The 20,536-nt window shown below is 33.6% G+C and overlaps 1 protein-coding gene across 3 annotated transcripts in view; it reads right to left on the bottom strand.

The window, feature by feature from the left end:
- Positions 1-20,536, bottom strand: part of KIF20B (kinesin family member 20B) — a 67,604-nt gene that overhangs the window by 13,980 nt on the left and 33,088 nt on the right. For all 3 annotated transcript variants that reach the window (XM_031461373.2, XM_064488203.1, XM_010996290.3), the window contains exons 20-26: positions 18,623-19,862; positions 18,169-18,307; positions 12,867-12,986; positions 9,420-9,480; positions 3,991-4,116; positions 3,169-3,296; positions 1,394-1,549 (exon numbers count right to left, since the gene is read on the bottom strand). In XM_031461373.2, the coding sequence (XP_031317233.1) occupies positions 1,394-1,549; positions 3,169-3,296; positions 3,991-4,116; positions 9,420-9,480; positions 12,867-12,986; positions 18,169-18,307; positions 18,623-19,862 (1,970 nt within the window). The remainder of the gene's footprint in view (positions 1-1,393; positions 1,550-3,168; positions 3,297-3,990; positions 4,117-9,419; positions 9,481-12,866; positions 12,987-18,168; positions 18,308-18,622; positions 19,863-20,536) is intronic.

Raw genomic sequence — 20,536 nt, 5'->3', positions numbered from 1 at the left:
AAAAAAAATAGGCCCATTCCTGGTTTAGAGCTGGAGTAACTATGACAGCCAACAGCTTTGGTTTCACTTCTTGCCTCCTACTACTGTCCAGGAAGGGTGGATGTGGGCTGTGGGACAGAAACAGAACCAGCAGCAACCTCTCCTGTTAAGACAGATGCAGCATCACGATCCTGCTCAGCCCAACACTTCCTGAAGGTACCTGCAATCATGTGCAACTGGCACATGAAATGAAATATACTGCCATCTCGGTGCTGTAGTAATGACAAGTATTAGTCTCACATAATTTGTCATGTAACAAAGAGAGTCAAGTCTCTAAGGGAACATGACAACTAAATGAAATGGTAGTATACTAGATTAGATCCTAGATCCAGAAAAAAAGACAGTGGGAAAATTGGTGAAATTCTAATAAGGTCTGTAATTTAGCTAACAGTACTACAGTAATATTTTTTCTTGATGTTAATCATTGTATTGTTGTTATGTAAGATCTAACATCAGAAGTTGGGTGATTAGTATATAGAAACTCTCTGTACTAGTTTGGCAACTTTATTGGAAATAAAATTACTTCAAAATAACAAGATAACAATATTTTTAAAAATCAGTGGGAAAATCATCCTTAACATATTGAAAGTTAACATTCCTGTTTGCACAGGAAAGTGTAGCTGATACTAGTAACATTCTGTTATAAACAAATTTGGAAATGCCAACAGATGACAATGTGACACTGCTAAGTTACTATTACTGTAAACAGAGAACTAATTTTTCATTTAAAAATAATGTTAATCTATTAGGTAATAGCTTTCCTAGGATCAGTGATGACTTTTAACTTCTTTTTTCTGATTAGCAATACTGGGTGCCAAACAGACTAAGATGTTGATTTAAATAGGAGGAAAAAAACACGCTAAGATAGAATCGCTTAAGAACCATAGCTAGTCAATGTAAAACTAGAAGTTATTCTATGTATGGTCTTCTAAGAAATACTTAGTTGACTTAAAAAAAAAAAGTCCTGATAAAATCAGCTTACGAGGTAAAATATAACACCATGTTAGTAGAATCTAAAGTTCAAAATGCAAATTTTTACAATCTAGTAGGGATAACCCTGTGGTCAAAAGGAAGAGATTTTTAAGTTCTAAATCTAGATACTGAGATGTAATCAGTTATTTTCCCAACTTGCTAAATGGACTGAAAAGTTTAAATAAGAACATTAAATGAACTTCAAGATAAATTGGGATAGAAAAGTCATCTTACAAATAGACAAACTGCCGTTAAAAAAAATAAAAAGAAAAACAGGCAACCATACAGACACTGATAAGAACCTAAGGATCTCAGGGGAAAATTTAACAAACTAAACAAAGCAGGTGAAATACACTGAAGATAAAGTATAAATTTTACCAACCATTTCATTTTGTTGCTTCAAACAATGCTCTCTGTCTTCAGCATATTTTTTCATTTCTCTGTTCCGTAAATTCTCGGACTCTTTTGCTTGAGTGATAAGCATCATTTTTTCTTCTAACCATTTTTTTCTATCAGCTTTATATTTCTGTTCAGATTCCTAAATGTATAAATAGCACAAGTTAACTATCACATGCTAAAAATGCAGTTTATAAATTTGTACTTTTAACATTCCATATAATCCATCATTTTTCACTTCAACTTTTCAAAAACTTAAAACTAAGTGTTTTTCCTTAAATAAGTGACAAGATTAGAGTTTATTTCAGATTATGCAAAGAACACTGCTGGTTTGCTTTTCTAAACAGTATTTCATCTATAAACTTAATTTTGCTATAAAGTCCATTTAAGGGCTTTCCTTCATCAGTGAGCTTAAGAAGAAATAATTTAAATTTCTGAAAGAGTTACAGAGAAGCAAGCCTTCTTAAATGCCAGATTAAAAAAAAGAAATTAACTTATGGTGGTTATTTCTAATTGCATGGTTACAAAAATAAAATTTTCCTGGGTACACAGGATGCCAAATAAAGAGTAACTTGTGCAACAGGACAAACATTTATTAATTTAAGGAACATTGGGAACAGCTAGACAGAGAATACAGTTCATAGGTAAAGTTCAAAGAGGCTTGCATGGATTCTTTAGGTTCAAAAACATCTAATTTATACATTCAAAATTCAAATAAAAATTCATTTCTAACAAAAACAATACTACTACATTAAAAACTATATAATTAAAAATCCCACTGTTTTATAAACTTCTAAACCCACTGTACTTGATAAATTATGGCAAGTCCATTCCAGGATTACAAAGTTTATTATCTAAGATATGTGATCACATCATTTGAGAACAATGTAAAACATACTACATGTTATACAATGTCCTTAATGTGAACATTCTCAATGTAGTTAATGTATTTTTTTTTTCATAACTAATAGAGTATTTACTCTGTTCCAGTTGCTTTTGGGTTTTGACAATGGAGAGGGTAAATTCCAAAGTACATAATTAACAGTTACAAAAGAAAGTAACTGATTTTTTTTTTGTTCAGTATCTGATTATATACAGCCTGAATTTAAGAGAATAATTTAGATGCAGTCAACTTTTCAAAATCATGTTTTCTTCAATCTCAAAACTACAATTATGAATACAACTTCTAATAAAATGTACAAAACTTTACATAGTATTCGTTAAATCCCATTAAAAAGCTATTTCCTCCATATGCTGTTGCCTTTCACATACATAGTATGTGAAAGCTGAACATGGGGGCAAATACAAACACAAAACAGAATATCTTCTATGTAGCAGTATGGTTTCAAATGTATTCCAGTATTCAGATATACAATTCTATTCTTTACCAAATTAATAACTAAATTTACAATAATCAAAATAATTTTCCTAACAGTCATCTTCTCCACAACAGTATTTGATGAGTTAGAAATTTAAGGAGTAGCAAAAGAGATATAAAGACATAAAAAGTGGCAATTTTAGAATTAAATGTGTAAAGTGCAAAACTGAAGGCCCACTGCATTTTCATTGGCGCTTAGTAATTTGTACTTTGGGAATTTCTTCCCCATTTCATTTTAATGCGTACTGAAAAATTATATCTATTAACATTTCCCCAGTATCGCTTTACCTATATCTAAATTAATTATAAAATACTTACTAAACTCTTCTCTTATGAGAAATATAACATATAGATACATATACATACATAGGTAAAAACCATACCTGTAACTCATCTTGAAGCTTACTAAGCTTTGTATTAAGTACATCTGTGTTATCCTCAAGTTCTTTATTTAAACTCTGATTGCTTTTGGTTTCCAGATCTTTGCATTTTTCCTTCCATTTTTCCAATTCTGATTTGAAAACATAAAAATTATTTTAAAAAGCACATACAAAAGTTATACCAAGTAGAGATATATGCAGCATGAGATATAGATCAGGAATCAGCAGAGACCAGAAACAGAAGTACACAGACCAAGACAGAACTGAGACTGTTCTAAGAGATTATCAAATTCTTAAAGAACTTAAAAAACTTCTCAATAACCCACTGCATAGTGTTCAAAGTATATAGTATAAATGCATACCAATAAACAGGAAACTTCACGTTCTCAAAACAAATAAATGAATAAATAAATTAAAAACCAAAATCAAAAACAAAAAAGGGGGCAAAAACCCCCACTGATGGTATTCTGAAGGATAGAATCAGAGTATTTATTGAGATAAACATACAAGATGACATCAAATGGTGCGCAGATGTGAAATTAAGTTGAAAATTTATTCTTAACATCTGCGGAACACTGCAACAGGTCATCGCCCAGTTATTATCAGTGTCCTTATTCCTTCCTTATTTACATACAATTTTACTTAGATAAAACAATTTTCATGACAATGGAAAATGACAAGTGACGGGATATCCCAAAAACACACCAAATACTTTTTCACTATGAATTATTATAAACACTAAACTATTTTAAGAAGGAAGGAAATCTAGGAAAATAAAGAAAATGGAAGAGTGCATCTTGAGATATTTAAGTAATCTTGCTGTACCTGTGGCCAGCCTTGCTGCTTCCTCTAACTTTGCCTCAAGCACTTGATCTTGTTCTACCTGAGTTTGTTCTTGTTCTTCCAGAGTCATTCGCATGTCTTCAATTATTTTCTCTTTAACATTTAAATCTAAAAATTTGGAAAGAACATTTTAGAAATTACTAACATAGACATCTAGATTCTATTTTTTTCTTGAGTTCTTCTAAAATTAAAATACAGTTTTATTAACCATAATAGAAGATGAGTTCCAGAAAGATGAACACTTTGTCTTCTTCACTGCTATATTTTCAGAGCCTAAAACGGTACCGGTATATGTGAAGCACCCAATAAGAAACTGATATACAGATGGATGCTTGGATGACGGCAAGAATAAATGGATGGAAAAGGAATTTTTTCAGATAAAATTAACAATTTTCTATACAATTAAACTATTGATAAAATAATAAAACTATTATTTTACTGCACTTCACTTAACTGTGCTTCTCATACATTGTTTATTTTTTACAAACTGAAGTTTTGCAGCAATCTTGCATAAGGAAGTCTATTCGCGCATTTTTCCAACAGCATCTGCTCACTTCCTGCCTCCATCACATTTTAGTAATTCTCGCAATATTTCACACATTTTCATTATTGTTACATTTGTTATGGTGATCTATGATCACTGATCTTTGATTTTTTTTAATTGAAAATTTTAAATTATTTATTTATTTGGGGGGGAGAAGGATTCGGGTTTTATTTGTTTATTTTTAATGGAGGTACTGGAGACTGAACTCAGGACCTTGTGCATGCTAAGCACACACTCTACCACTGAGTTATGCCCTCCCTGCTGATGTTACACAAACTATACCCACATAAGACAGCAAGCTTAATCCATAAACATTGTTTGTGCTGTGACTGCTCCAATGTCTGGCTGTTCCCCTCTCTCTCTCCCTCTCCTTGGGCCTCCCTATTCCCTAAGACACAACAATATTGAGATTTGGTCAGTTAATAACCCTACAGCGGCCTCTAAGTGTTCAAGTGAAGGGAAGAGTTGCACGTCTCTCACTTTAAATCAAAAGCTAGATATGAAATGATTAAGCTTAGCAGGGAAGGCATCTCAAAAGCTGAGACAGGCCGAAACCTAGGCCTCTTGCACCAAACAGCCAAGTGGTGAATGCAAAGTAAAGTCCTTGAAGAAATTTAAAAATGCTACTCCAGTGAACAGTCAAACAGTAAGAAAGCTAAACAATCTTACTACGGATATGGAGAAAGTTTCAGTGACCTGGATGGAAGATCAAAACCAATCACAACATTCCCTTGAGCTATGGCTTAATCTAGAGCAAGGCCCTAATTCCCTCCAACTCTATGCAGGCTGAGAGAGGTGAGGAGGCTGCAAAAGAAAAGTTTCCAGCTAGAAGAGGTTGGTTCATGAGGCTTAAAGAAGGAATCTGTCTCCATAACATAAAAGTGCAAGGTGAAGCAGGAAGTGCTGGTACAGAAGCTGTAGGAAGTTATCTAGAAGATGTGACTGGATTGCTGCAATCTCATGATCAAACTTGAACGATGAGGAGTTGCTTCTTACAGATGAGCAAAGAAAGTGGTTTCTTGAAACGGAATCCACTCCTAGTGAAGGCGCTATGAAGACTGTTGAAATGTTAACAAAGGATTTAGAATATTACGTAAACTCAGTTGATAAAGCAGTGGCAGAGTCTGAGAAGACTGACTCCAATTCTACTATGGGTAAAATGCTATCAAACAACATTGCATGCCACAGAGAAATTGTTCGTGAAAGGAAGAGTCAAGTGATGTGGCAAATTTCCTTGTTGTCTTCCTTGAAGAAATTGCCACAGCCGTCCCACCCTTCTAACTTAACTAACTTAACTTGACTAACTGGGTATTTACCCCAGTAACTACCACCCTGATCATTCAGCAGTCAGCAGCCATCAACATCAAGGCAAGACCCTCTACCAGCAAAAAGATGACAACTCTCTAAAGGTTCAGACGATGGTGAGCATTTTTTTAGCAATGAAGTATTTTTCAATTAGGTGTGAACATCGTATTTTTAGACATCATACTGTTGCACGCTTAACAGACTACAAAATAGTGTAAACATAACTTTTCTATGCACTGGAAAACCAAAATAATTTGTGTGACTTGCTTTACTGTGATCTTTGCTTTACTGTGGTAGTTTGGAACCAAATCCGCAATGTCTCCAAGGTATGTCTGTACTAATAAACACAAATCTTAGGATTTAGAAAAAATATTTTTTGTCAAAACACTTACTTTTAGCGTTAATATTCTCAAACCAAACTAAAATCTTTACCTCCTAAAAACAAAAAATTCTCAAGCCTAAACTTATTTTTTTTAATCGCAATTATTTTTGAAAAAAGTTCAAAGCCAAATATTTACTTCTAGTGTTTTTAAAACCAACTCCTCAGGAATAACTGTGCTATTATTATAGCCTTACCAAAATTGCTTCTGGCCCTTTAAAAGTGATTGAAGTAATGGTTTATAAACAAATCTATTCTAATTCTGCCTGATACAGAAAGGAGGAAAAACTGGTTTACTGTCTCTGGTGACAGACACATAGTATCAGGGCTCACTTCAGACACCTCTTACCAAAATGACTGCTCATGTCAGAGGTGATGAATCTTTAAATGCATAGCTCAAACTCAGGTCACTAAAAATGACATTAAAAATGACACAAATCTCAAAAGATGGCTCCCTTAAAATTCTAAATATAAAGCACGCTTAAAACAGTAAGAAAAATTTTGAGTAATTTTCAGTACTTCTGTCCTTTGATGTAAGCTGCAGGGGAGCTAATAAAACAGAATTCCTCCTTAGGATTAAAGGAGTACTGGTATTACTATCTAAAAGTCTTTCTTTCAAAAAGCATGATTTGTAAATATATTCAGATTATATAATCAATTATAATTGTATTCAAATAATTCATTCCTCTTACACCCTACTTTTTGCTCTAAACTAGAGGGCTTGAAAGGAGTTTAAGTATCTGGTTATTAATCAGTAAAGTCCCAGGACAACGATGGTAAGTTCACTGTCTAAATACCTATTATTTGAAAGGTAGGAGCAGTAAAGGAAAAAAGAGAACTATCATATCAGTCACTGCCTCCAATAATTTACATTTTATTTCAGGGAAGAATCCAGAAATATGCAGCAAAATAGAAAATAAAGCAACATAAAAACAGTTACGAGATAGCATATCAAAGTTATCTAAAGGTAGCTATGAACTATTGTAGCTAAATAAATGCCTGTCAAATGAACAAGTAATTAAATGCTTAACATTCAGGGAAGAGGATCACTGAAAGCTACATCAGGTTTCAAGGAGAAAAGGCTTAAGCATAACATTTGAGAACAGGTAGGGAGGAGAAAAAGGGACACCACACAAACTAAGGAAAGAAATGACACATAAATGTCCTGTAAAACTCTGGATTAGAAATACTCACTTAGTGACAGCTCAAATTTACTTTAGAATACCAGTATATCAGGTATACATAAAACAAGTATGAAAGCTTCAAATCATGGGGAATACCATGTTTCACTTACCACACTGGCAATAAGTTTAAAGTTTGATAATACTTAATACTGGCAAAAATGTGGGGAAATGGGCACTCTACACATTATCACTGAAAATACAAACTAGTATACCCACTTTGGGAAGCAGTTAGCAATAGTCATAAAAATTTTAAATATACATCATTTGGGCCAACAACTACACTGCTAGGAATTTCCTATACAAATATATTCACATGTGTGCACAAAGACTCTCTTGCCATTTCAGCAAAGTAGCAAGATACAAAATGAGTATGATTAAATCAATTATATTTTATATACAATAGCAAAAAACAATCCAAAAATGGTATTAGGGAAAGAATTCCATTGTCAATAGTATTACAAACAACAAAATATTTAGAAATAAATTTAACAAAAGATGTGTAAAACTTACACACTGAAAACTAAACATCACTAAAAGGAATTATAGAAGGCCTAAATAAATGAAAAGATCTCCTGCATCCATGACTAATATTGTTAGGTTAGCAATTTCCCCAAATAGATCCTCAAAATTAACACAACCCCTATTAAAATTCCAACTGGCTTTTTTGCAAAAATTGACAAGCTGATTCTAAAATTCACATGGAAATGCAAGAGATTTAAAATAGCCAAAAGAATCCTGCAAAAGAAGAAAGAATGTGGGAACATTCACACTTCCCAATTTCAAAACTTACTTAAAAGGTAAGAAACAAGACAGTGTGGTGCTAGCCTAAGAAGTGGCATACAGAACAATGAAACACACTGAGAGTTCAGAAATAAACCCTTACATATATAGTCAACTGACTTTCAACAAAGGGGCAAAACAATGCAATGAGGGAAAGAACAGTCTTTTTTAACAAATGGTGCTGGGACAACTGGATCTCCATATGAAAAAGAATCAAGTTAGACACCTATCTCACACAATATACAAAATTATACTCAAATGGATTAATACAAAATGGATCAAAGACCTAAATATAAGAGCTAAAACTATAAAACTCTTGGAAGAAAACCTAGATAACTTGAGATTAGGCAACAGTTTCTTACTATTCACGTCTGCCAACAATGACACAGGAGCCAAAGTAAATGGAAACTCTAAAAAGATTATGGAAATAAGAGATGTTAAGGGATAATGGCCTAAAAAGGGTAGGAGAAAATACGACTGTGTGCAGAGAGATATTTTCACATCCAAGTTACTGATTCAAGTTAATCCTCTAAATGTTCAAGTCATCCAAATAAATAATAATCTGGTTGTCTTACCCCTCCTCTTTAGTTGGCCAAGTACAAATAGCATGAATTAGTGAAGAAAGTCTGAAACTTAAGAGTGAAACAGACATGGGTTCAAAGCCCAGGTCTACTACTCAAACAACTAAGAAGTGAAGGGGTGAGTGATGGGAAGGAGAGGAATCTGCGTAATTTTATGAACAGAAATATGTATATATCATCTACAAAGATAATTTTGTGATATTTCAAATAAACTGTCAATACAATTTGAGAAAAAAATTCAGCAGATATACTTTGAATCTAAATTATTAAATGGTTTTTTAAAATATTTAAAAAATTTTTAAAGCTATTTTACTTGAAGAATTTTCTTTAAATGATTTTGTCTAGAAATCCATTCCATTCACTGTGACCTATACAACTTTGACTGATTTTATTTTTCACAACGTACTGGCCACTACCTAGAAACCAATGTTGCTTTGACTGAATACTTCTTAATGTTTTACTTCAAGAATAAACTTTACGTTGATAAGTTACTCTTTAAAATCAATACTTTTCTCTTTTGATGAAGTTACATCCTTTGTTGGCCTTATTTCACTTAAGAATTGTCTAAGGAATAGTAGTTATTCTTACTACTTATTTTGTAGTCATTTTAATACTGGAAGTAGAGGTTTGTTTCTGACCTTTGCACACTCTCTCATATTGTTGTATAGCTTCTTCCACTTTTCGATCACTTAACTGCTCCTGTGAAATGAAAGAATACGAATTAAATGCAATTGTAACTTAACTATGCCCCGATATTTAATAGTGGGGCTTGAAAATGGGGGTTAATATTAAATTTGGAATCTATCTCCTATAAGGCTGACTACTAGTCTCAATCTCTTCAGTTTCACCTTGGAGAAAAGGGCAGGGTGAGAGTGATAATAAGAAAAACAAAAACAAAACCCCCAAAACTTTATACCTTTATTAAGTGGTATTAATGAGAATGAAAAATGCCAAATCATTTTCTTTACTCAACCTTTTAAGCTAGCATGTATGTTTTTTTCACACATCACAAAAAGCATAAACAGGGGAAATGGAAGTTTACTGTGTATTTAATGTAGGAGGAAAAAAAAAAACCATAAACAAATTCCCTTTCAGTAAATTCAAAATGCAGGAAAAATAGGGCTCCCACATGCCCTTTATGTAGAAAGTAGCTGGGAGGTTTGAAAAAGATGCAAGATAAATGTATGGGCACTTGAAATCCTTCAGTTCCAGTTTTAACCTGTCATGTAACCCAAACTTCACTCCCTCTCTCATCTAATTTCAGCACTATCTTCTCATATTATAAGTTTTAGAATAATCATTATAGAACCTGGAAATCTCTAAATCCTATTATGAAAGTATTGACTGCTTTATTAGAATTATATTCAGTCAAAAGCTGAATATAATATTTAGATGTATTTACATCTAAATATTCATTAGTTTCCTTCATTTAAAAGCAAACAAGCAAATACAACAAGTTCAATTTTTAAATTATTGTCTTATCCATTTAATTGATGTCAAGCAAAATATAACCATTTATAAAGGGATTCTGCTCTCCAAGTGCCCTTCTAAAAAATTTTTTACAAGACTTAATCTTCATTTTCTTTTTACTTTTTATTTATAAAAGAGTCACAAAGATAGCAGAGATTTCCTGTCTAACCTCTGCTCAGCTTCTCTAATGTTAACTTATAGTACCATGGGACACTTATTTAAAAATCAAGAAATTAACACTGGACACAAAAGTGAGCACCTGAGTTTTGAAGCTTTGTTATTTAGAACATGGAAACATCTTTGTAAAAGAGAAATGAACACTGGTATAATACTATTAATAATATTACAGACTTTATTCATATGTCACCAGTTTCTCCAATGATGTCCTTTTTCTGTTCCAGGATCTCATACAGGATACAACACTGCATTTAGTCACCATGTCTCCTCCAATCTGTGATAGTTGCCCCATAATTCCTTAACCTTAATGACCTTGACACTTTTTACTGGTTAGGTATTTGGTAGAACATCCTCAGTTTGATCTGCTGTTTTCTCTCTGAGGTTATGGATTTTAGAGACAAATGCCACAAAAGCACTGTGCCCTTCTGATCACATCAAATCAGGAAGTTCACAGTGACTTACTACTGTTGATGTTATTCTTAAACACCTTGGTTAAGATACAACTGTAAAGTTACAATTTTTTCCTTTCCATACCCTTTGCTAGAAGCAAATCACCAGGGCCTTATTTTATTTTAAGCAATTTATTTTTAGGTTCCAGAAAAGGTCAAAAGAGAATTTGTCATAAAGGACTGGTAGAGTGGACCCCAGTGAAGGGCCAGCGATATGACAATGAGTGGCCAGGATGGCAGAAATCGTCAGGGGTGGACAAAGAGCATGGTGACAAGTGAGACAAAGAGAGCTTAATGGAGAATGACAGAGTAACAGAGATTACTGAGGGTGCAGAGAGGAGGACACAGAAAGCACTAAAGCTGGTGGACCAAAATGAAGAGTGACAGGAAGGGAGTATCTGTGTAGGAGAGACAGGCCTGGAAGGACAACAGAGTGAATACGCGATAAAGTGGAAGGGAGAGAAGAATGAGGGGTCAACCAAGAGCCAAGCCTTACCAGGGAGTGAGGACGTGTGATGAAAGGAGCAAACCTCGAACCTAATCTTACAAAGAGAGAAAATGACAGGAACGATGGAGACTGTCGAACAGTGACAGAAAGGGACGGAGAATGACAGAGAATGACACAAGGAGACGCACGGTGATGAACAGAGATAGAGACTGATGGAGGGAGATGGACAATAATGAAAGAGACAGAGGATGAAAGGGAATGACACAGGTGGAAGGACAGTGAGGGAAAGAGACAGAAAATGATGGAGGTGGACAGACGGTGACAGGAAGAAGCTAGATTGTGTCTGGCTATATACGGGCCACACTATAAACAGGTTTTCAATCTGTTTTGAAATCTCACTATATGTTTGGGTTGATGCTGAAGTCACCCATTAAAATCAAGCATTCACAGCTGTTCTCCGAAGTCTCTTAAAGTTCCCTAAGTTGCTGGAATCATGAAATGATTGTCATTTTTCTTGAAAGTAGGATTTTTAAACAGCTTTTTTCCCTAAAGGCCTCCAAAAAGTCCACTGAAAACATGGTGACTCTTGTTCTGTGGATTGGGGGGGAGGGGCAGATATGGAGGCAGGCTAGGAGACAATTCCCCCAGAAACCCTGGGAGGTCCTATTGCAGCACAAGACAGAGACACAGTTGGTCTCAGACCCAGAAACAGGGGTTTTCAGAGCCAGCTCCACTGAGGAGAGGGTGGGGTCCTTGGGAGCCACAGCCCACACTTCTCAGCCACCTGCTGTCCAAACAGTTTCAGAACACCCAACACCCAGGAGGGGAACCCCCTTGACCTCGGGCATCGCGTACAGGGCTCCCCAGCTACCCCTGACTCACGCAGAGATGTGGCTGCAGGGTCCCTCCCTGACAGCACATGCAAAAGCGTGTCTGCTGCAGCCCCAGCAGTGCTCCTCACACTGACCACACAACCAAGCTGGGTTTACCACCTCAGAGTTCTCACTGGCTGGTGATGAAACAAAATTAATTTTAAGGCAGGACAAGAAAAAAATTTTTTTCTTCAAACATACAATTCTCTCTGTGCCCTTAGGGCCACCCTGCCCCTGTAGTGTGCATTATGCATCTGTATTAACCAAACCTCCTTAGAAGACACAGGAATGCCTACTGGATTGTAAAGAGCTACTCCTGGTGCCAGCATGATAACTCCTTAGGAGATAACCTTCCTTCTTAACGTGTAAGGGATCAAGATGACCCACTACTCACTTGTACTGTACATCTGGACTGTGTGTAAGCCGTCAACAAGACATCATTTGATATATAACCCTTTATCTCAAAAAGGTATATAACTCTGTTTTGACCTCTAGCAGGTAGAACAGTCCTCAGAGCTTTCTGAAAGACTGTCTCCGGGTTTATAATCCTCAGATCGGCTCAAATAAAATCCATATTTTACTTAAAATAAAAAAACTTACACACTTAATTAAACACTAAAATATACCAACAGAAGCTACTTAAATCATCTTTAAAAACAAAACTGTTACCTTGAGTTGCTGAATGGTTCGCTGTTTCATCTCTATTTCCTGAGAACACTGGTTTTTCTTCTTCTCCAGTTCATTAATTTTACTCCTTAATAATTTCTCCTCATCACGCATTATAGATACCTACAAAGTAATATTTATAAATTAAATTAAATATATTTATAAATACTAATTGCTTTTTGTTGTTTAAAATTCATGGCCACTGACTCAAAGATTTATGTCCTTTAAAGCATGTAAGAAAAACTACAGATTCGAACACACGTGATATGACTTCAAATTATCGGAAAATTTCTTGACATTCCAAAGGAGATACATATGTGGAGTTCATATTTTTCTTACAATATTTTAAGAATCTTAAACTCTGTAAGTATTCACAAAAAAGAATCAACATAGCCCCTTGCATGCAATAGCAAAACCATTGTCTTGGAAAAAACAATAGAGATACTCTAGGGGAAAAATACTGGCTCAGATTTCCAAGATTTATTAATTACTGTGATCCAGAAATATAAGAAATACTTTAAAAGCTATTAGCACGTAGAGGATGAAAATGGAACAATTACAAGATCAAAAAGTACCCACGTAAGTGAAGGTCAATCGATTTTGGTGTTACTGGTAACCTAATTCTACAAACTTGCTAAAGAAATCAAAAAGCACTATGAATTAGTATGCAAATCTTCGCAAGAAAGGAAGGGAGGGGAGGGGAGGAAGGAAGGAAGGAAGGAACAAACAAACACAGGTAATCTATGTACATTTTTAGGCCAGTTTCCGTTGTACCAATCCTAGAAATCTCAAAAACTGAAGGAAATTAATTGAACAAAGTTCCCCCTCATAATGGGGGTGCCATAATAATAGTAGCTCTGAGTGGTTTGTTTTCAGGGGATTTTTACATCCCTTTTTAGGTTTTCTGTATGCTTCAAATCTACTACAATAAATATATATATTCCTTTTGTAATCACCAATTAGTAATATTTTTACTGGCTTATTTTGTTTAAAAATATGGGGCTTCCAGTAATAAACACCATCTTCATCAACTTTACAGATATAAACTATTTGCAGCAAGATGCACATGAGGACTGCTTCAGTTTCCATCCTGGCTCTTCATTTACCAGCCAAGTAAACCTGGATAAGTTATATCTCTCAATGCCTATTTCCTTAGCCATAAAATGCAAGTTAAAACAGTACCTATTCTTAATATTTGCGTGAGAATTAAATGAGATGATACATGTAAATTCAGAACAACTGATCCAGAGTAAGCTGCTATTATAATTATTAGCATTGACATTACACATTGTTTATTTTGAAAAATAGAAAACACTCTTAATACCCTTAGATTAATGTTAGTTATCTATAAAATAAAACATCACTTAAAAAGGGATACCTCCTAAACTGTGCTATGAAAAAATCTTAAAATTAGCATAAATTTAAAAAGCAGTATTTATATATAGTTGATCCGATTTATAAAAATAAAAATATATAAACATATAATTACAAAAATATATTATGTAAAATGCATGTAAAAAGAGCTAAAAGAACACAGAAGAATTGTCAGGAATGGTCATATTTGGAAAAATGAGATCAGGGAGAAGGCTTTTACTTTTATCTTCATTTCTTAAAAAAAAATTTCCTAATACTGTATTATAATGAAAAGCTTTTAACTGGAAAAAGAAGCTATTTTTTTTTTAAAACTGAGTAACTAGTTCCATACGAACATAAGTCAATTACACCATGTTTGATAATGCTTACTGATAATCACAGTGTTCAGAAACAGTATCTTAAACCAGGAAGTTTCTATACTCTAAGAATCTTCAGCTAAGATATCACTTAAAACAGAAATAAACAAATGACATTAAAGCAATGTAAAATAAAAAATACATTAAAAAAAAAAGATCAGAAAAGACAAAGGAATGGTATTTTCTCCCATACTGTAGAAAAGTCAAGAGAGGATCTGAGTCCCAGATCTCAGAATCAGTAGTTCAAAATCAAGCTGCACAGGCCTCACTCATACTTCAACTAATAGAAACGTGGAAAATGCATGAAGGCTGTAAGTTCACCCTAACGGTTATTTCCTTATTTGTTTTGCTGAGGATACTATGAACAACATATGGACTGATAATAGGAGTTATAATAAATCCTATTATAATATGTAGGAATTACAATAAATCTAAAGTTTCCTCTGGACAACTTAGCTAAGTGAAGGGAACCTAACAAAAGGTAATAAGGTGCGTAAGACTAGGACTGCAGTTTATATTTTGGAGAATTTAATCCATTTACCTGTCATTTGTCCAGAATTTATAAAGCTTTCAAGCCTGTCTACTACCTCTGGGAACTCTAGTCTTGATCCTGAGGTGTTAAAACCTCAATTTCATTCTAAATTTATTTTACAAGCTCACAATCTACACTAAATCCAAAGATAAGTAATTTATATCCAACTAGGAGGGGAACAAAGGCTGATCTGGCCAAAATTACACTCCAAGAAAGCAAACAATCCAAATCTTTTGAGTGACAAACAAGTGCTTTTCTAAATTATGCACTGCTTTTAACTTGCTGATCTGAGTAAAAATTTTCTTACACCTAATTACAGTTTAGGTCATGTCTACTTTTCAAATACTTATTGCTTGGCCTGGAAACTTTTTGTATATAATTATCAGAAAACAACATAAATTTTGTATTTTTTCTTCCATTGATTAAAAACTTTATTACCTTTCCTTCATTATGAATGAATACATATCCATCTTTTTCCATTGATTAAAAACTTTATTACATTTCCTTCATTATGAATGAATACATATCTGTTATAAGAAATAATGCAACAAGTAGAGCTTTAAAAAAAATCACCTATAATGAATGCCATTACCTAAAATAATCAAAATACACATTTTTATATATCTCTTTGCAGTCTATATTATACAGACTGTTTGCATAGTTTTAATCCTATTATACATAAAAAACTGAGTTCAGTTTCTATATTACTTAACATTATAACACAAGCATTTTCCCATATTATAATAAAAACTTAGTACTTATCACTAAACTTAAATCAGAATCCTGCTAAATACATTAACAATGAATCGTGGAACTTAACCACTAATAAAGCAATGGAAAACACATTAAACATCACTACAAATCATTATAAACAAAGCAACAGGACTTAGGCCAAAGCTTCCAGGTATCAGAGTACTTAAGAAACTGTCAGGGAAAAAAAGAACCTCTGCTCACAGGAAAAGGAGATGGATGTGGAGGGTACCAAGCCTCCAGCAAGAGCTTTTCTTCTTTACCAGTACAGGCCTAATAGCCATGAAAATTATTATTTATTTAATCAAAAAGTTCATATCATTCTTTCCATTCGTTTTTAATTTACATTAATGCTATATTATTCTGAGATTATTTTTTTATGTTACATAAATTGTTCCAGAGTTCAATTTCAAGTAGTTTACAAGAAACCAACAAATCCTCTGTTGAAAACAACAAAAAAATGCTGGATTAAAAAGTTTTAAATGTTTCTAAAAGTACTGAGGAACTAACAAAAAAAGTAAAGAAATACTGAGATAAAAAAAGAAACTAAGCGAAAAAAGAATCACAGAAATAAATGGAGCACTAACTAGCTTTTATTTTGAGGACATTCGTAGAATGAAGGGGCCTGATTTTCAACAGGTAAACTAGAAGGTATTTGCAGTATATTTTAATGACAAAGAATCAGAGCTAAAAAAAAAAAAAAAGAATCAGAGCTAACAATAAAGAAATCTAATACAATAGTAATTTTAAAAGGACAGCAAAATTAAAAGAAAATATGAACAAATGGATTTCACAGAGTGAAAACTGGAATAGACAAATAGTCAATAAGAACATTTTATTAGTTATCAGAGGAATACTCAGGACACCCCTTTACATCTTCTAACTTGCTACACAAACTCTTGCACACGTGTGCCAAGGATATTTATAAATAGGGACACTGCTTCTAAGAGCAAAGAATGGAAACAACCTAAACGGTCACTAGGAGAATGGATAACTAAACTGCAGAGTCACACAACAGAGTATTACACAGCAGTGAAAGCGATTAAGTATACATAAAAGAATCTCAGGATATGATGTGGAAAATGGAAGTCTCAGAAGAACAACATAATATATTGTTCAGAGATAAAAAAACCAAACATGGTTGAAATTATATTTTTAACAGATAAAAAAGATACACACAAAATATTCAGTATATAACTTCAGTGGGGGTAGGAAACATAATATGGATGAAACCCACAAGCATTTGTTGTATCAATGAAAAATATGCAAATTAGAATTATAGTTGAGATACACTATTTACCTATCAAATTAGCAAATATCAAAGAAACATGATAAAATACTACTTTGTGGATAAGGTTGTAGATAAAAAGATACTCTCCTATTATTATACATTAGTTCTGGTGAGCAAATTTGGCATAATCTCTAAAAAGCGTAATAAATATCCAAATTACTGATATACAAACCAGTGAGCCACAAGTTCCACTTTTAGGAATTTATACCACAGGAAGACATACAAATGTCTAAAATGACATCACTGCATAATTTGTATCAACAGTAGATTGGAAATTACCTTAATTCCAACAATAGGGGACTGATTAATGGTAAATATATGCTTGTAGTCATACAAATTTACTTGGAGACTATATCCTGAGATAGAAAGACAGCCAAGATATACTATTAAGTGAAAAAAACCAAGGTTCACACAGTGTTTGCAGGATGTTTCCATTTCCTTATAGGAAGAGAAGGAAAGAAGGACAAAGAGAAGAGGGAGAAGTAAAGAGAAAAAAGTAATTGGTAATATTTGACAGGGTGGAGGGAAACTTGATGGCTAGAAGGCAGTTTTTTCCTCACTATATATCCTTCCATTTATTTTAAATTTTATATATATATATACTTCCATTTATTTTAAATATAATCACGTGATTATATTTCATATTTTAATCAAATTATAATAAAAACTTGTTACAAATGCACTATATACTCTCCTAAATACTATCTTGCAAACAGAAGTTGGCTTTTTACTTTTTTGTGGGGGGGAAGGGGCTTGAATTTAGTAGTCCTTAAAAGAAAAGGTTCTAATCTTACATAAGGCATATATTTTTCCTAATATTGGACACTCTTCAGTTTGTTTAAGCTGACTAAGTTTTCTCTTGTTAAGTAACTATTCTCATTTTAGGAAGAATTATTAAGTTGACAAAAGTTCTGGTCAATTCTAAAATCAGTGTCTAAACTTGATATGAGGAAAACAATCTTTATCAATTAAATTGGCCACACAACTTTTCCAATAACGTACCTCTTTCTGTACTTGCTCAATCTGCTTTTTGGCATCAGCCAGTTTCTCTCTCAGCTCAGCATAATCTTCCTCCTTCCTCTGAAGATTGACTGTCAGATTCTGGGTAAGAGCAGAGCTTGCAGAGAGCTCCTCTTTCAACCTAAAAAACACAAATCACTTTGGATCATATGCGTGAGCTACTGACAATCTACAAAATTAGATCTTTTCACAAATATGGAATGTCCAAACTATGAATGAGTCCTCCAAGGAGGATTTCAGGAGATTTTATCAAGAGATCTTCGCATATAACATTTGGCTCAAAAGGTTTAGACAAACCATGTTCAAGTTCTTCACTCATCTTACATGCTACACTTTATCAGATTGTCATGCCCACCTAAATTTAAAAGCTACACAGAAAAATCTATAAAATAAATACTCTGCACATTTTTAAACATTGTAATAACATTTAGCTTACTTTTCTATTTCATGCCAGTTGGTTTCTTCTTCTTCTTCCTTTAATTGAAGTGAATGCTTTGCATCTTGCAAATTATTTGTTAATTGTGTGATTTCTTCTTTCAGCTTGATTTCTCTTTCACTTAAATCTTTGGCGTTTTTAACAGAATCTTGAAGGTTTGCTTCAAACTCCTTCAGATTTCTTTCTTGCTTTAAAATGATTGATTCTTTTTCCAAAATTTCTTGTTCTAACTTGGCTGAACGACTACATTCCTCTTTCTGAGTTTCTAAGATTGCCTCAAGCTCCTTTATTTTCACTTTATAGCAAGTAACATCTTGTGTAAGTTCTGAAAGTGCTCTTTTTCCTTCAATTACATGCTGTAGTTGAACACCAAGACTAACATTTTTTTCTTGCAATTCTTCTCTCAGCTGCTGTATAAGAGTGTCTTTTTCTTTCAGTTGATCATCTTGATTTTTATTCTCCCTCTCCTCTGTTTTTAGTCTATTGTTTTCATCTTTATAGTCTTTTACTTCTGCCTGTAACTTTTCAATTTGCTGTTCCAGTTCCTGGATCTGATGACATCTTTTGGAAGAAGTCTTTACAATCTCCTTACATTCCTCCCAAATGGCTTCAACAGTACAGTGGAAAGAATTTTTCCTACTACGTTCCTGAATACCATGTTCTTTAACCTGCTTACTTCTCAAATAATCATCTTGCAAAAGGTCTATCTGCGTATCCGGCAAATCATCCTCTTGAGAACCACTTGACAGATCCCTGAGTTTGAGTAAATCTATGTTTGGGATCTGAGAAACTGAATCAAGTGTCCGTAGTTCATCTATTTTTGCTTGCATTAATTTTATTTGTGAAACATTATTTGTAATATTTCTTCTAGCAGTTTCTATCTCCTTTGACAATTTCATGATCCTTTCCTCCTGCTCTTGATTTATACCTCTCTGCACGTGTAATTCAGAAATCGCATTGTCGTAATTCGACTGAATTTGTTGGATCTCTATACTAAAACTAAAACTCTTTTCTTCAGAAGAAGAAAGTTCCTGCTGCAAACTAACAATCTGTTTATTTAATTCTGCTTTTTCTTCCTTTTCATTTTTAAGTTCATTCTCAATAATGAGTAAACGTGTTTCCAGCTCTTCGTTATTTTTTTGTAAAAATTTAATGTTTTCCTCATTTTCTGAAATGCTCTCTTGCATGTCTTTACTTTCCTTCTGGTCTTCAGTGGTGGCTGGGCTAACACGTGTAGGTCCTTTAAAAATAAAAAAATCATTATTAACCTGGCAAATCTCACTAAAACTAAAAAATTACCATGTAAGTCAATATTCAAACATAAGAAACATACGAAAGCAAACTTTTAGTGAAAGATAGAAATAAGTTATTGAGCAAAAAGGAGAAAACAGGTTGCAAAACATACACAGAATAAGCCCATTTATATAAAAGGTATAGTTCCACAAGTCACGGCAGAGAGAGTTAGCAAAGAATGTGCAAGAAAATACTGGTAGCCACCAGAGTGGGATTACCAGTTGTTTCTACTTTCTAGTAACTTTCAATGGTATTTAAATTGTCTACCACAAATCTTTATTATCATCTTAATATGGGACAGACAATAGGGGATCACACCCTAAGGCAAACATATCCTAAAAAGAACAGTTTTGAAGTACAATTACATTACAGATCTACTAAATTAGTGATCTGTGAACTGAATAGCTTATACTTTCACAGCTAAAGTTAAGAGAAAAATGGTTAAAATTCTGACAAGTCTAATGTAGCCTTACCCCTCACTAGCTGCATAAGTGTCAATAAACTACTTGACCCCATGACTGTTTCCTCAAATGTAAAATGGAAATAATATCAGCAGTTTCATTATGATGTGCGTTGGTGAGGTTTTGTTTATATTTATCCTTCTTAGGATTCATTGAATTT

The sequence above is a fragment of the Camelus dromedarius genome, chromosome 8 (genome assembly GCF_036321535.1).
Source record: "Camelus dromedarius isolate mCamDro1 chromosome 8, mCamDro1.pat, whole genome shotgun sequence".
Classification (NCBI taxonomy): domain Eukaryota; kingdom Metazoa; phylum Chordata; class Mammalia; order Artiodactyla; family Camelidae; genus Camelus; species Camelus dromedarius.
This window is presented reverse-complemented; position numbering and strand designations above follow the sequence as displayed.